We start from the raw sequence: 18,173 nt of genomic DNA on the forward strand, positions 1-18,173 counted from the left end.
AATAGTCACTAGTAAACCCAGTAAGGAATTCAGGAGAAACTTCATTTCCCGTAATTTTAAGACATTTGTTCAGTGCTGCCAGGCAGGCATTTTAAACTTATCTTTAAAAGCTGCTTACCCAAACCGTGTTTGAGATGAACTAAGTTTGAGAGCTGTTCACATTCTTCCTGAGGTTCCTGAGCCACACAGCACTCGCAGAGACAGGAGGAGACTCTGCAGGCAGTGCCTTAGGTTCTTGGTCCCTGCTACCGGGGCTGAAAGGGTTACATTAGGAGGACTGATTGCATAAACTTTTTTTTCATTTACTTTGAACACTTTTGTTTATTCGTTATAAAAATATTGGAGATGGGGGAACAAAGGCTGTTTGGATGGGATGGTTAGAGGCGGGAGGTCATGTGATGAAAGCTCCAGGAATACATCCAACCAGAGTTGGCAACCCTGTAGGCTCTCCTGTACTCAGCCATGTACAAATACCACGGGTCTCGATCCAGGGTGCCTCAGTCTCAAAAGGATAAGTTTGACTGAAGGATTCAAGGGCTGTGACAAACTATGATGGGGGTGAAATTCCTGTCTTTAATTTAACACAGGTATGAAGTAATGGAAACTATTTTATATTCAGGTCCTCTATTACTGTTAAAATGAGTAAAGAATTTTACCTGCAGGGTCTTTTTGAGAACTGGATGGCAGAGGCTGTGTGTGTGTCTTTCACCTGTAGGACAGTAGTGAATCCAGGCCTGACAAAGGGGGAAAAGGCCTCTTCTGTCTCGTACTTTTTTCCGCGAATTTACATCTGTTGCTTATTTGTCACTTATTACTGCAATTGCCAACAGTGTAAGTGGTAAGGCGTTCATTATTCTGATTGGAGGCAACATAATAGTTGATGGAGTTGGAAAAATAAGACATGGATCATTGACTGGTGGAATGGGACTTCATGCCTGCCATTGCTCTCGCCATCCCTTTCTGGGCTCTCGAATTCTGCTATGGCAAGCAAAGGAAGTGAGCTCAAATCAAACAGGAAGTGAGGCCAAATCATCATAGAAGAATCATAGAAATTTATGGCACAGATGAAGGCCATTTGACCCGTTGTGTCTGTGCCAGCCGAAGAGCTATTCAGCCTAATCGCACTTTGCAGCTTCTGCAATTCCTGGTGGCCCAGGAGTAGTTTGCACACCCGCCTTTGGGTCATGAACCAACTGTGGCCAAATGAGACTAGGGTCGTGCATTAGGCCAAGAGAAGAAACTAAAGAACCGAGAAGAGGGAAGGACAAATTTGATTGAATCAGATCTCTCTGTGGAGTAAGGAGATTCTCACCATCTAAATATTTAAACAGAATATTCCAAATTAAATTAAATTAAATTCCAACAGACATTTCATGCAGTGAGGCAATAATTTAAGACTCCACCGGCCACCTTCTGTGACTCCGGACCAGCCAAGGGTGATGTAGGCTCAATTCCAATCACACTGGATTGAGTTGAATGTATTCCCAAGGGTGAATCTAAACAAGGTTTCAATGGAATGTGGTTTGGTAGTCTCGTGCCTAATATTATACCGAGGTCAAATGCTGTAATTCGGGTTCATCCTCTGGTAGATTAATGGGTTATACTGTGATTTATTGCTGTGATTAGGCCTTTGCAAATGGGAGAACTGCTCTATTTATACTGGATGCTCTGAGTGTGTGTTTGAATGAGTTGTTCATTGGGTCTAGTTTGTTCAACTCATCTACCATTTGTTAGTCCACGTGAACTTCACTCACTGCCTGTTGGAGATAGTTTTTGGACAGTTTGATCCATCCAGTTAATGCTTAGTTGATCCTGAGTCCGCAGTTCAAACCGGCCCCTTGAACAGTCACCAGAGGCATTATTTTACCTCAGTATCATTTTTAAAGATAACAAACATCAATAAGAAAATGTACCTTTTTTTTAGGTGTCCGCTGTGGCTCAGTGGATAGCAGCACTCTTGCCTGTGATTCAGAAGATTGTGGTTTCAAGCCTCACTTCAGAGACTTGATCACATAAGCCAGGCTAACACTTCAGTGCAGCACTGAGGGAGTGCTCCACTGTCACTCTTATCCATCTTTTGGATGAAACATTAAACCGAGGTCCTGTCTGCCCTCTCGGGTGGATGTAAAAGATCCCACTGCACTATTGGAAGAATAGCAGGGGAGATTTCCCGGTGTCTTGGCCAATATTTATCCCTCAACCAACATCACTAAAAACGGATGATCTGGTCATTTATTTCATCGCTGTCTGTGGGATCTTGCTGTGCGCAAGATTGGCTGCTGTGTTTCCCAACTGTGACTACATTTTAAAAAGTACTTCATCGGCTGTGAAGCGCTTTGGGATATCCTGAGATCGTGAAAGGAGCTAAATAAGTGCAAGGTTTATTTTTCTTTTCTTGGTATAAAATCTCATCCAGAAAATAAATAGTTTTTAATAATAATTGACTCATTGCTCCTTTTAATTAATAGCTTTCTACGAGTAAACCCCCCCCCCCCAAAAAAAATACAATTTTGTTTCATCTTGGATGTCAGTGCAAAAAGCTCCGTAAGATTAATCCTGTTGCGATTTTAATGGGAAAAGATTCAGATTGATGAAGCCGAGACAGCTTGTCAGAAAGATAAACAGTTTGCAGCACCAGGAAGGAACCGCTCCACCTTAAAGTTAAGCAAACGTGATATGAAGAGTCGCTTCACATCACATCGCGGATGATTCATCAGCTTTAATTCACTGCTTCCGTAATTGAACCTAGCAGTTTGCCTACCCCCATACACGGCTCTGCATGGTTGAGATGCCAGGAAAGCAGCAACATCCTGCTTGCTCGTCATATAACCCCGAGGAACATGGGTCAAAGGAACAAAGGAGAAGGCAAGAGAGAAATCCATACTCCACTGAGACCTCTCTCTGGGTACTAAAAGGCCGCGAAGCTGAACAGAACTGGGAGCAGATGGTGTTGTGAGAGGCTCCCCAGGCTGAAGGCTTACACTGATTGAGAAGGCACTGAGGTGCTGTTACAGCTCCCTGGGTTCTTCGTGTGTTCAAGCGATCACTCTGACGGCACGTTGAAAGTTTGTTTTCTTCCATTTTTGGCAAGGAAAGGCAGCAATTTTCCGCCTGTGATCTGAGTTACACGCGGGGCCTAATTTAGTGGGTTACCAAGGGCAACGTGTACAGTTGCCTCTTGCCATACCACATGCTTAATGACTGTGATTTTATCATTCTCGGCCTTGTGTTCAAATCCCTCCGTGGCCTCGCCCCTCCCTATCTCTGTAACCTCCTCCGAGAGAGATCTCCTCCAATTCTGGCCCCTTGTGCTTCCTCAATTTCTATCGCTCCACCATTGGCGGCCGTACTTTCAGCTGCCGAGGCCCAAAGCTCTGGAATTCCCTGCCTATACCTCTCTGCCTCCACCTCCCTCTCCTCCTTAAAACTTACTTTTTTAGCCAAGCTTTTGGTCACCTGTTCTAGTATCTCCTGACATGGCTCATTTCAGATTTTGTTTGGAAATGCTCCTGTGAGGCACCTTGGGAAGTTTTACTATGTTAAAAGCATTATTATATAAATGCAAGTTGCTCTTGACTAAAAGCACTCATGCCTGTTTGCGTTTTGTGAGCCAGGTAATCTAGGCGTACCCATGCTCTGTCTTTGAAATTAGGGGAATCAGCAAATCGATCTTCCATGTTGAGGGTCCCTCTATATTCTTGTATGATTTCTAATCAGCCAGCTATTGAATAGTACTTAGGCAGAAGACAAGACACTCGACGAGAAGAATGTGCCCATGGTAATCACTCATATTAATAAACTACTAACCCATTGTGTTCAAAGCAGTGGTGTCCATAGAACCATTGATGTTTACAGCACAGAAGGAGGCCATTCGACCGATCATGTCTGTGCGGCTCTTTGCTGGAACAATCCATAACTAATCCAATAGCTTCACTCTCTTCCCATAGCCCTGTATAAATCCCACTGGTTGCTCTGTCCCCACAGCCCTCTGCCACTCCCACACTAGTCATATTGTCCCACTCTCTCCTTATAGCCCTGTATCAATCACACTCTCTCCCCATGACCCTGTATATTTGCTTCAAATATGTATCTAATTTTCCCTCAAAAAGATGTCATGGTCTCTTGCCTCAACCACTCCCTGTGGCAATGCATTCCATGCGCCAACAGCCCTATGTGTAAACAAATTTCTGCAACCTCTCCTCATTCTCAGTGAACATTGTAAATCGATGGTTGCTCGCCCTTGACTGCTCAACTATAGGAAATAGTCTTTCCCTATTCAAGCTATCAGAATCCTTCAAACTGCAAGAACCCCAATTAGATCTCCTCTTGGCCTTCTGTACTCCAGTGGAAATAGTCTCCATATCTCGAGCGACACCTGAAGCTGTGACATGCACCTTGGCAGTGTGATTTGCGACAGGACATCAAAGTACAAGTGCAAAGATCAGGAATTCAAACGATTCCACTTAGCTGAGTGTCACAATAAGGCCGACAGCCTGTGAGATCTAGTGGTATAGTGTGGATATTAATCATTAGATACTATACAATAGAATTAACAATTGTGAGGTAGCTACTGAAGGTCTATCAAGTGATAAAACCACAGTTGATTAGGTAATAATAACACATCAGATTACTTTCTGATGCTGTAACACATTCAAGGTTTCATTATGGGCTTTAACACAACCAAGGATTTCATTATGGGCTGCAACAGACTATAGGCTCATTATGGGCTGTAACATACCTAAGGGTTTTATTATGGTCTCTTCCACAATGTAGGGTGTCATTATGGGCTGGTCCACACTATAGGGTTTCATTTTGGGCCGTACCACACTGTATGCTTTCATTATGGGCTGTTCCACACTATAGAGTTTTGGGTGATGTCACGGTTGTGCTCAGTAAATTGATATTTGTTCGTGGGAAAGAAATTGTCTCCCGTTAGGAGCTTGGGAATCACAGGCCTCCTGTTTTCTGCCGAGTATTTAATTACATTGCGATTTACACCATTTCTCCCTGTCGTGTCTGAAAATGAAAACTCCAAAAGTCCCGATGACAAGAAGTTATTGTTAGGGGGACGTTCTTGAGCAGAACTTGATCCTCCTTGTTTATTCAGTCAGTTCGAGCTGAAACAGGAGACAGAAAGCAGAGACTTAGCTGGAGGGTCACTGGCAGACCGGCTGATGATTGGAGGTCCCGTCCAGCCCAGCCCTCCCCCCTTCTGTGCCACACTTTGACGGAGGTGGTTTTAGGTGGAGCTGGTTTTCCTGTCATTGTAGGACGCTGTAAATCAGATTTTCCTGTTGTGCTTCAGACGTGCCTATTAGTTTGGTAGAGAATGGGCTCCGGATCACTCTGGCTAGAGGCAGCTGGACAACTAGCTGCTAAAACCTCCAGTTTTATAGTGTTGTGATGGTGACCTTTCTCCCAGCTATGTCCAGACAATCTGAGCCGGGTTGGAATCCACTGGTGGGTATCGGATGGCTACTTACTTATTGCTGATGGCCGTGGGACTGGCTGAGTGGGGGTGATGGGAGGTTCTCCCTTCTCATACACTTGCACCGTCAGGCTAGTAGTCAGACTTGATTTTCTTTTTCTACTAAATTGTACTGTTGGAACTTATTCTGGAACAAAGTTAATAATAGTAAAATCGATTCACCCATTGTAAGGACTGGCAAAGTGATGGAATGTGTGTGTTTTTGTTTGTATGATGCTCCTGGATGTAGAAATCAGTTAGCTGCCACTATTTGCAAAGATGCGTTCCTTTCCATATATCCTACAGTGACAAACCGCCTGGGAAATCAAGCCGCAGACAGTTTTCTTTGGATGGGTCTCCCTTTCCTTTGGGAAGTCTCCAGTGATCCATGTTTACTGCAGCTTGCTAGTAAACGCCTTGTTTGATTGATTTATGAAGCCCCAGATTTTGATCAGTAAAGTTGGCTGTAATTGGTTCAAAGTGGTTGCTGTGTTTAAAACGGAACTTTCTTGCTTCGTTTATTCTTTTGGGATGTTTATGCTTGTGAATAATGAGGAATATTCTGTGTTCACAATGGGTTAGGAAATCTCATTTGCTGCTAACTGACTGCGGGGCTAAAACGATGATGCAGCATTGCGAGATGATTGAATTATATATGGGCTGGGTCTTTTGCTAGTAATGACTTGATAAAGATGTAATGATTATACTAGAAGTTTTAATCCTTGGGTTTGGATTGCCTCACTAATTAACATCCAGTAGTCTCCATAGTTACTGTCTCAGAGGTGCAACAACTGATTCTCAGACAACACTAACACCTGAGATGTCTAGTTAGTTTACCGTAATGGAATCATTCCGATGTATCCGCTATTCTCGATGTATCCGCTATTCTCCATGTAATCTCAATAGAAAGAGATTATATATATATAACGTTTATATAAAGCCTTTCATGTCCCAAAGCGCTTTACAGCTAATGAAGTACATTTTTATAGTGTAGTCATTCTTGTAATGCAGGACACGCCGTAGCCAATCTGCTCACAGTAAGGTCCCACAAACAGCAATGACTAGATAATCTGTTTTGGTGATGTTGGCCCAGACACCCCTAGCCATAGGATCTTTTATGTCCACCTGAGAGTGTAGCCAAGGCCTCAGCTTAATGTATTGCCCAATAGACCACACTTCTGACAGTGCCGTATTCTCTCAGTACTACACTGGAGTATCAGCCTGGATTATGTGCTCAAGTCTCGAGTGGAGCTTAAACCCACAACCTTCAGACTCAGAAGTGAGTGCAACCAATTGAGCTAAGATATATCATCTGAAGAATCATCTGTCCATCTGTCACCTCTACAATCTGATTGGTTCCTTACCTGAACCAACATACCACTGTTACACAATGCATGGCCCACCTTAGTTGTAGAGGCCTTGACTTCACACTGTTACCACATAACAGCCTATCACCAAAAGGCTGTGGAGTCAACTGGAACTTTCAAGACTGAGATCGCTAGATTTTTATTGGGTAAGAGTATTCAGAGATATGAAGCAAAGGTGTGTAAATGGAGTTGAGGTACAGATCAGCCCTAATCTAAATGAAGGCCAGCAGCAGCCTTCAGGAGTGTTGTAGATATGGGAGGAACATTCCTGGCCCCATGGCTCCATCTAAATGTAGGATTAAAAAATGTACTTGCATGGAGACCGCATTAGAAACCAAAAATCTGAGTCGCGCATATTCAAGGGGCCTAACGCCTGTTTAAGGCAGCTGCTCAAGACGTCTGAATATTTTCCGAGGCCAATTATGGCATCCAATTTATTTCAGGCACCTTGGGGCGCAGAATGTAGCCCCGTGAAATTGGTCCTTTTTGCCCCTGTACTCCTCCCGGAAACAAGGACCACTATTTACCCTACTGTGTCTGTGGTGAACGTTCTTTTATCTTTCAGAATTTACGAATCGTGCTTACAAGTTGTAAGGGCAGAACTAGGTTGGGTGTTAGGAGGTGGTTGTTTTCCCAGAGAATGGAGGAGCTGTAGAACAGGCTGAATTCCTTCAAGTGAGAGCTGGACCTGTTTCTGGCTGGGGTGCCGATCATCTCGTACAAGAGGCAGGTATTGTATAACATTACTCGGGGGTCAGAGTGGTCCCCTGTCTAGTCTGACTCGGGGATCAGAGAGGAATTTTCCACATTGTTTGTCTCTAATTGGCCTGGGTTTTTATGTGATTTTTATCTTCACCTCTCCTCGTAGAAGACTTGGCTCCAGGTGGAGTGGAGTCCTGACCTGATGCAGGGAGAATCCAGATGACCAGCCGGTCTCTTCCTATCACCTGACATTTTCTTATGTTCATAGATATACTTTTAGGGTGAATTGATGTATCTTTGCCAAGGTGAAGAATGCTAGTTCTGAGGAATGGGAACTGCCAAGTGTCGACATCATGTGAGGTCAGAAATACACAGCCAAGTGCCCTTTACCTTGCCCCGACAATGTACCTCAGCTCCATTCTCAGTAGGGGACCCATCATGTACGTACCACATTTCTGTATGATTTCAGCGAGTGAGACTGCCAGTTAGCATGCTGAATTGTGTGCAGTCTTGGGCTGAGAGTTAGTGCTCCATAGGAAGCCGTCTGACATGGCAGAAACTCATATCACTTACAGCTACGGTTGCCAACTCTGGTGGGACATATTTCTGGAGGTTCTTGCCTCACTCAGTTCCCGCTGGCTCTGTTTAATTGACACCATCTTTCTCAGAGAGAATAAAAACTGTTGCTGGTACTGCTCTTGGATCATTGCCATCTTGAAATGCCAGTAGGTGACTTGAGCGAGTCTGTATATTCCCGCCCACTTGAAGCCTGACACCGTTTCCCAGGCAATGCACGGTGCAATGGTCAACATGCCAGTTTTCTGTCCGTGTCTGTAACTTGACCTAACCTGGGGATAGGACAGAGGCAAATGGGTCTGACCAGAGTGAGACTGCACTTGCTATATAGGGAAATGAGTCACTGAAAACAAAAGCAACGAGTATAAATCAAAATGGGTTTTTTATGTTTAAAAACCGAGCATTAAGGTATTGTGTGGTGGGAGACTTGTGTTAAACCCATCCAAACCAAACTATTGGAAAGTTCTCACAAATTGAGTGTTTGACTGAAATGGAATGTACCCTCTGTCCCCTTGGAGACACACATCCACTTACCTAAACCCAGACAATCTAGGTCAATAGCTAAGCCTTTGGAGCCTACAAATGTGAGTAAAAGGTACGGCTGGAATTTAACCAAATTGTGCTGGTTATGAGTATGTGGCAGTGGTCTACTTCCTGCTGCTTTTCCAACCAGGATCAGAAAGATAGAACTTGCATTTATATAGCGCCGTTTACAACCTCGAGACATCCAAAGCGCTTTACAGCCAATGAAGTACTTTTGAATTGTAATCACAATTGTAATGTAGGAAACGTGACAGCCAATTTGAGCACAGCAAGATGCCACAAATAGCAATGAGATAAATAGCCAGATAATGTGTATTAGTGATGGTGGTTGAGGGATAAATATTGGCCAGGACACTGGGGAGAAATCTTTCTGCTCTTTAAAATAATGTCATGGGATCTATTTTGTCCATCTGAGCAGGCAGACAGGGCCTCTGGCTAATGTCTGACAGACAACATCTCTGTCAGTGTTGCCCTGAAGTGTCTGCCTAGATTATGTGCTCAAAGTCTCTGGAGTGGGATTTGAACCTATGACCTTGTCTTTCAGAGGTACGTGTGCTACAACGGAGCCACAGCTTACACCCTACTTGACTGTTGAGAAAATTACAAAGTTCTTTGAGCTTTAATGCAAGCTTAAGGAACAGCACCATATCCTTCGACTTGGCACTTGCCAGCCCTCTGGTCTCAACATTAACTTGAATAACTTCAGACCTTTCCAGCTCCCAGTCTCCCTTCAGTAGGAGCTGCTGGTGACTGGTGTTCTGCTGTTTTTCTGAAGATGGAGTGAGTCGGTGCTTGGGGTGGGGACCCTCCATGGAACATGAGTTAGACAGGTGGTCCATACCCTCGTGTCCACCTGCTTCGTTCTTCTCCCAGGCTGCTGGATCCCAGTACAGAAAAAATGAATTTGCATTTCTATAGCGTCTTTCACGACCTTTACAGTCAACTAAGTACTTTTGAAGTGCAGTCACTGTTGTAGTGCAGGCAGCACAGCAACCAATTTAGGCACAGCAAACTCCCACAAACAGCAATGAGATAAATGAGCAGATACATTATTATTTAGTTTTCAAAACAGCATTTTCTGTTTTAATCATGAAAAAAATCGTTTGGAATGCTGATATTACTCAGCAGGTCAGGCAGTATCTGTGGAGAGAGAAACAAAGATAACTAAAGGTCATCGACCTGAAACATTAACTCTGTTTCTCTCTCCACAGATGCTGCCTGATCCACTGAGTATTTCCAGCATTTTCTGTTTTTATTTCAGATTTCCAGCATTTGCAGTAATGTCATTTCATATTTTAATATTGTTTGAGGGATAAATATTGGTTGGACACTGGGAAGAACTCCCCAGTTGCTCTTCGAAATGGTGCCATGGAATCTTTTGCGGCCACCTGAGAGGGTAAATGGGGCCTCGATTTAACGTCTCATCCAAAGACAGCACCCCTGACAATGCAGCACTCCCTTGGTATTGCACTGACTCGTCAGCTGAAGTCAGATTCAAGAGACTTGGGGCCGAAATTCAGTGCAGCCAGAAAGCTGGTGGTGTTGAGGCCTTTTTTCCCCGATTAGCGGAGCAAGGTTTGCGCCAGCCATTGGATCCAAATTCAGCTTTTTGACCACAAAAAAATTAACCCTTCAAACCAGAAAGTGTTCAGTCTTAATTGGGGTGTTATTCCCATAAGAAATTCACCCTTAGGGTGATGTGGCAGCTGCCATAGCAGCACAGGCGCGAGGGAACGAACGTATCGGTGCTGCTTTGGAGAGGATGGTCGCGGCTCTGCAAGAGTCGACAGAGCGTCTAAGTGCTGTCATATCTGGTGGTTTTCAGACTGTGGCTGCTCGCATGCAGTCTCAGCTGGGTGCCCCCTGAGACCTCAGTGTTGCTTTTGTGGCTGGGTCCACCACAGGCCACGGGGGACCTTCTGGTGTGGTGCCACAGCACCGACCTGAGCTCCCTCAGATTGGTGGTGGTATTGTGCGGCCCCTGGTGAGTTATTCAGGCTCCTCGGGCCAGGATACGGAGGATGTGCTCCCTCCGACTCGCAGCATTCCTGGCCCCAGACCTGTCACTCCGCCAGTGCCTCCACGCATGGCCTCACCCAAGCCAAGTCAGACTGAACCTTCCCAGAAGGGTGTCGACCAATCTCCCGCCGGCCCTTCCAGGCCTAAAGCTGCTCGAAGGCATCCTAGAAGGACATCTGCAGCTTCTACACAGGGAAGACAGCAGCTCTCCCAGACCCATGAGGCAGCCGCAGGGGAGACACTGAGGCGAAGTCGCAGGTTAGGCATGCGTAAGATCCTCAGAAGCAGTCCCTCGAAGTCGAGGATGACTTGCTTCCACTCTAAAAGTGAGTTCTCAGGTGGCTGAACTGTCCAATATGGGACTTCCAGTCTCTGTCACAGGTGGGGCAGACGGTGGTTAAAGGAAAGGGTGGGTGGGGAGCCTGGGTTGCCGCATGCTCTTTCCGCTGCTTGCGCTTGGTTTCTGCATGCTCTTGGCGATGAGATTCGAGGTGCTCAGCGCTCTCTTGGATGCTCTTCCTCCATTTTGGGCTAGGGATTCCCAGGTGCCGGAAGGGGTGTTGCACTTTATCAAGGACGTTTTGAGCGTTTCTCTGCCCACCTGGGCTTGCTTGCCGTGTCGAGGCAACGAGAAGAGCGCTTGCTTTGGGAGTCTCGAGCCCGGTATGCGGACAGTGTAGCCCACCCAGCGGAGCTGATCGAGTGTGGTCAGTGCTTCGATGCTGGGGATGTTGGCCTGAGCACGAACACTGACATTGGTGCGTCTGTCCTCCCAATGGATTTACAGGATCTTGCGGAGGCAGCGTTGGTGGTACTTCTCCAGTGCTTTGAGTTGTCTGCTGTACATGGTCCATGTCTCTGAGCCATATAGGAGGGCGGGTTTCACTACTGCTCTGTAGACCATAAGCTTGGTGCCAGATTTGAGCTCCTGGTCTTCAAAAACTCTCTTCCTCAGGTGACTGGAGGCGGTGTTGGACGTCGCCATCGATGTCTGCCGCAAACGGGCAGTAACCATCCTTCCCGGGATCGTGAATTTCGGGACCTTGAACTCGACCTTCTGACTGAGAGGCAAGTGTGCTAGCACTTGCTCCACGTTGCCAGTTTTGCTGCTTCTGTTTCTACCTGCCTCACCTCCCACCTCCTTCATACATTCATGTGTTCCCTCTGTCTGTCTCATAAATATCTTTTATTTCTTTGATTTATTTCATTATGCCTCCTATTGTCTCGCGATCACTTCTGCCATTTAAGCATCTCCTGTTCTTTGGACATTAAGAGATTCATTTGGATATAAAGGAATATGGGGATAGTGCAGGAAAGTGGAATTGAGATAGATGATCAGCCATGATATTGAATGGTGGAGCAGGCTCGAGGGGCCAAGGGGCCGAATAGCCTACTCCTGTTCCTAATTCTTATGTTCTCCACTTAAGCATTCTATTTATTTTCTGGTGTGTGTGTGTGTGTGTGTGTTTCCCCCCCGCCCCCCCACTCTTTGTCTGTTCTTGCCGTTCAACTGTAATATCGTCCAGTTCTGACGAAGAGTCGACACTCAGAACTTTAGCTCCTCTGTTCCCTCCACAGGCGCTACCTGACCCGCTGACTTTCTAGCATTTTCCACCTTGGTTTAAAAGACTTCAGACTGCTCGCACTGCTCCGGATCCGAGATGGTCTTTGATTTACCCAATTTAGCGAATTCTAGTGTCACATATCGCAAATGTTTTTTTCCATTTGTGGGATATGGGCATCACTGGTCAGGCCAGCGTTTATTGCCCGTCCCTCGTTTCCCTGAGAAGTGATAGTGGGCCTTCTTGAAGCACTACTAGTGTAGGGCTGCCAACTCTGGTCGCACATAATCCTGGAGATTGCAGCACATAATCCCATGCCTCCGACTGCCTTTTCTCATCTCCAATATTTTTACAACTAATAAATAAGTGTTCAAAGATAATTATTAAAAAAAACCCCACCTTTTTAAAAATGTTTTCTCCTGGGTTTCTCATTAGTGTCCAGGAGATTCATCCAGCATTGTCCTGGCGGCTCCAGGAGGGTTGGCAACCCCTAGAGTAGTGGTTTTAATCCAACTGGGTGGTTTGCTAGACCACGTCAGAGTGCAGTTAACAGTCAACCACTTTGGTGTTTATTTATTGACAGTGCAGAATTTTTTAAATTAAAGTTGTTATGGTCCTGGAAATTGTGCTGTCTCAAAGTGTAAATATGCTGTAGTACACCTCCCCGAACAAGGATCTACTAAATGCCTGCAATGTTTAACCCAGTCAATCACTCGTTTCAGTTTGTGAAAAGGGGCAGCTAATGGCTTGTGTCAGTTTTAATAAGGATCACAGCAGCTAACAGCAAGATGGCTGGACTGCCATTGCCTGAAACTTAACGTATCTGTGCAGGGGTAATTTGCTGTGTATTTGTCCTTTAGTTGAACTGATAACTGATGTTGTATGTACACATAGAGCATATAGAATAACAAGAGAATGGGTCAAGAAATTGGCCCAAAGGGACCAATTAGTGAGTGATTCACACAGGTCTCACAAGTGAATCAATTCTGTTGTCTCAAAAATTTTCGATTGAATATTGTTTTATGTGTTGTATAAATCAATGAGATTTTGATTTGGTCAGAGGGCGCTTTAATTCCAACAACAACCAGCATTTATATAGTGCCTTTAATGTGGTAAAACTTCCCATGGTGCTTCACTGCAGCATAATCAGACAAAATTTGACACCGAGCCACATGAGATATTGGAAAAAGGTACTCAAGCTTGGTCAAAGAGGTAGGTTTTAAGGAGCATCTTAAAGGAGGAGGTGGAGTGGCAGAGAGGCTTAGGGAGAGAGTTCCGGAGCTAAGGGCCTCGGCAGCTGAATGCACAGCTGCCAATGTGGAGTGATGAAAATCGGGGATGTATAGAGATCTCAAGGGGTTGAAGGGCTGGAGGAGGTTACAGAGATGGGGAGGGGCGAAGCCATGGAGGGATTTGAACACCGTGATGAAAATTTTAAAATTGAGGCGTTGCTGAACTGGGAGCCAATGTAGGTCAGCGAGCATAGGGGTGGTGGATGAACAGGACTTGGTGTGAGCTAGGACATGGGCAGCAGAGTTTTGGATGAATCATCCATATCGTGAGGCTGTTATGACGTTCACTTTTCTCTGGGGATTAAGTCAGCCATCTTCAAATAACGTTAATAATTCTGTACATTCCCAAACTTTAGTAACTTGTGGAGACTTTTGTTTGTTTGAAATCCAGTAGCTTTTTTTTCCCCACACAAAGGATAGTGAAAATCAAGAACTCTCTCCATCGAAGGATGTGGATTCTGGGACAATTGGAGCTTTCCAGACTTGAGATTTTTTTAAAGTAAGGGTATCGAGGGATGTGGAGCACAGGCGGGTAAATAGAGTTAAGGAGCAGATCATCCATGATCTGAATGAATGGAGGAGCAGGATTGAGGGGCTGAATGGCCTGCTCCTGTCCCGAAGGGGTAAAGGTTGATTATCCGAGTTGGCTGCTGCTGGTGGACAGCCTTGTTTGTATCGGGAAGGCCCGCGCCCACCATTATTGAATATATGCAGCCAGAGGGGCGCTCTCGTCAGTAATGGCAAATTCATCGAGGAGTGCTTGGCAACGTTGTTTTTTGTTTGGAAGAAGGAGAAAGAGGCAGGCATCAGGATGGCGCCACTAGGCTGGCACTTCAGTACTTGCGCCTCTGTGTCAGGAGGTTGTGGGTTCAAGTCCCACTCCAGAGACCTGAGCACATAACCCAGGCTGACACTCCAGTACAGTGCTGAGGGAGTGCTGCACAGTGGGAGGTGCCGCCTTTCAGATAGACGTTAAACCGAAGCCCCTTCTGTCCCCTCAGGTGGACATAAAAGATCCCATGGCACTATTCAAAGAAGAACAAAGTAGTTCTCCCTGGTGTCCTGGCCAATATTTATCCCTCAATCAACACCTAAAAACAGATTTTCTGGTCATTATTTTGCTGCTGGGGTTTGTGGGAGCGTCCTGTGTTCAAATTGGCTGCTGCGTTCAAAAGCAGTTGATAGGATGTCCCAAAGCGCTTTACAGCCAGAGGTCATGAAAGGCATTGCATGAATGCAGGCCCCTTCCCTCCCTCCCTCTCCCTCCTTATGTCATATCATCACAAATTTGCCAAATCCTACTTTGTGTAGATGGTATCTCCTTTAAATTTCCAGCTCCGTCACACCTTGGCACTCGAAACATTTGAACAACGAAAATAACTTAGTGTTGCTGTGCAGCTATGGGAGTAGTGGCATCAATCACTATCTTTCCATGTCTGATATTCAAAAATGAATTTGTTTACAGTTCCAGTAAATTAGCGAGGTATTTGCAGCAGCTCAATCAAAGGTTATGTTTGGAGCATTAATTGAGACCCTCTAGGAGGTAAGAGAAGTGTGAAAGTAATCCAGTCCTCACACAACGCAACAGAGTCTTGAGCATTAAATCTAGGCTGACACTCTAGTGCAGTACTGAGGGAGTGCTGCAATGTTGGAGGAGACATTAAACCGAGGCCCCGTCTGCTCTCTCCGGTAGATGTCACAAGGTTTCTGTCTTCACTGTCCAAAACCTATCTCCAGCACAAGTTCAACCATCACTTCAAGTTAGAAAATGATCTTGATTAGCGGGAGCCCCGAGTCAAGCCTGTTGCTATGCCAATGATGTGATAAGTCAGGCTGCAACAAAACGACGGGCTCGGCTCATTTTGTGAAGCTGAAAATTCAGATTCAAAATCTTCATTCCAGTGTCCTGCTGTTCACCGACTCCCCCTGCAACACTCCCCCTCCCTCCACCCCACCGCCGCTCCCGACACTGTTTTATGATGAGGATCCTGACCCTTTAAACCCATAAACAGCTTTCATACCTTTGTACAATGTGTGCAATGATCGCTGTGCTGACCATGTTTGTTGGAAAAGGGAAGGTTTGTCGAGTACTTTTTCACAAAGGCAGTTTCTCTTTAAGGTGTCACGTTTGCCCTCAATAAAGTCTTGCCAACCGTACTTGTAACATTAAAGTAAGTCAGTTGTAATTAATGATGCCTAGAGCTAGTTGGGTGTACATCATTTCACTGATCTTTTTTTCCAGCTGTCTTGAGCTCATTAATGAGTGTATAAACCCCTCTAACGAAGCAGTGTTTACATTTGGCGAGGTTAGGAGGTCCCCCAGCAAGAGCGGGACCTTGGAACAGAGAGCGCGTGCAGCTGCACCCTCCGAGGCTGCCTCTGGTGACTGGGCCACAGAGCCTTGCTGCATCAGACGGTGCAGAAACACAGCTTCTGCCTGACTGGGCTGTCTGCTCGCGGCACACCATGGCCCTCGAGTGGAGCACGGAGCAGGGAATGCTGTACGGCCGACTCTTTGGGACGATGCCGGCTGTATCTCGCCGATTGGGTGGGCCCGGCCGTTCCCAGGGCCCCCCCGCAACGTTTTCAGTCCCCGATGCTGGGGAAATGTGAATGCTGAAACTGGACTCGGCTGTCGTTTGCAGCCGAGTGCGAGCGCGTTGGAAGGGGTGTTCAGGAGACATTAGTGTAATGGGGGCAGTGCCGCGAGTAAGTGGGGTCGCTGTTGCGGCGTAAGTCTGCAGCCTCCCTAAGCTGAGCCCCACCCCCGAACCCGCCCCCACTCTCCTCTAATCGAATCCTGTGTTGCCTTTCCAGATAGCTCACCAGCTTCCCTGGATTTTGCTGACGACACAGGATTGCTTTGCCTGAAGATGGAAACACTGGAGTCGGAACTGACCTGCCCTATCTGTCTGGAGCTCTTCGAAGACCCACTGCTGCTGCCGTGCGCCCACAGCCTTTGCTTCAGCTGCGCCCACCGCATCCTGGTTTCTCACTGTGCGTCAAACGAGAGTGTGGAGTCCATCACCGCCTTCCAGTGCCCGACGTGCCGCTATGTCATCGCCCTCAACCACCGCGGTCTAGAGGGGCTGAAGCGCAACGTTACCTTGCAGAACATCATCGACCGCTTTCAGAAGGCTTCGGTCAGCGGGCCCAACTCGCCGGGTGAGAGCCGCCGGGAGCGGGCCTTCGACAGCGGCGCCATGACGACGGCCGAGCGCGTTCCCTGCCAGTTCTGCGAGCAGGACCCGCCGCGGGCGGCCGTGAAGACCTGCGTGACCTGCGAGGTCTCCTACTGCGACGGGTGCCTGAAGGCCACCCACCCCAGCAAGAAGCCCTTCACCGGGCACCGGCTGATCGAGCCCGTCCCCGACTCGCACCTCCGCGGCCTGATGTGCCTGGAGCACGAGAGCGAGAAGGTCAATATGTACTGCGTGACGGACGAGCAGCTAATCTGCGCCCTGTGCAAGCTGGTGGGGCGGCATCGAGATCACCAAGTGGCAGCGTTGGGCGACCGGTTTGACAAAATAAAGGTAGGTCGCATGTGACCTTTCCACTCTGTGTCTGTCCGGGGGAGAGGGAGGTGTTCTCAGAGGGTGGAGTGTGTCACACGTTGTCTTATTACCCTCCTGTGACGAGCCTTGGAATGTTTCACTACGCAATGTAAATGCACGTTGATTTGTTGTTGTTGTAACACAAAACCCTACACGTCGACAGCTTTTATGCATGCACTAAGAGGCTCTGACCAATGAAAAGGTGCTTCCCTTCGAAATCCCGGACCTGAAGGAAAATCTGAGAATGAGACGGTTTTAAAGGTGCTCGGCTTGGTAAAGTGAGTCCATTTTACTCCACTCATTCATCACATATTAGCATTGACCAGAAGTAGGAAAGGTTGGTGGTTTCCTGCTCTCCCCGGAGAGACATTCTTCTACATACGGTGGGATTAACGGCAAAAACAAAATCACTGTGCAGACGTATCATTTTAAAACTGGTTACTTTACCATAAATGTGACTTTATCAATAAAAATGGTTTCTTTTTCTAATTGATTGCCGAATGATGGTATATGCATTAATTTCTATCTTTTAGCTTTTGGGGATTTTTTATGTGATTAATCGCACAATTTGCAACGGATTAATTTTCCGACTTGTCCGTCCGTGATATTGCCCCTTCCCCTTGGCGATGGTGTGGCTGCCACCTCCAGGTGCAAAGTCGTCTCACAGCCGTGCTGTGGTTCCCATGGCGGCCAGCAGATTGCGCGCTGCACGATCTCTGGGTTTTTTTAGCCGCCCTTATCCAGGCCGTGCTCAAACATTGCATCAAATTACATAGAATCGGCAGCACAGAAACAGGCCATTCGGCCCAGTTGGTCTGTGCCAGCGTTTGTGCTCCACACCAATTTCCTTCCGCCCATTTGGTCGGGTAGCCAACCCTCCTGGGTTTAGCTGGAGTTTCCCCGAATTGGCGGTTCCTTTCCCGAGTGATGCTGCTGACAACTTAGGAGAAAAGTATGTTGTATCGCCAGTTCACGTGTACGCATGACTTGCAGTCTGTCCCTGTGCAGGGTGAATGAGCTCTGGGACACTCCAGTTCCCCTTCAGTTTGCATTTAGTTGCTGGTTGCACTGGGCTCCACCGTGTGGTGTAA

The 18,173-nt window shown here is 46.6% G+C and overlaps 1 protein-coding gene across 5 annotated transcripts in view; it reads left to right on the forward strand.

Moving 5' to 3' along the window:
* LOC139276259 (E3 ubiquitin-protein ligase Midline-1) overlaps positions 1-18,173 on the forward strand; it is a 329,304-nt gene that overhangs the window by 163,224 nt on the left and 147,907 nt on the right. For all 5 annotated transcript variants that reach the window (XM_070893986.1, XM_070893985.1, XM_070893989.1 and 2 more), the window contains exon 2: positions 16,346-17,061. In XM_070893986.1, coding sequence (XP_070750087.1) covers positions 16,402-17,061 — 660 coding nt within the window. In that variant the 5' untranslated portion in view covers positions 16,346-16,401. The remainder of the gene's footprint in view (positions 1-16,345; positions 17,062-18,173) is intronic.

Source organism: Pristiophorus japonicus, chromosome 11 (assembly GCF_044704955.1).
Source record: "Pristiophorus japonicus isolate sPriJap1 chromosome 11, sPriJap1.hap1, whole genome shotgun sequence".
NCBI classification, from domain to species: domain Eukaryota; kingdom Metazoa; phylum Chordata; class Chondrichthyes; family Pristiophoridae; genus Pristiophorus; species Pristiophorus japonicus.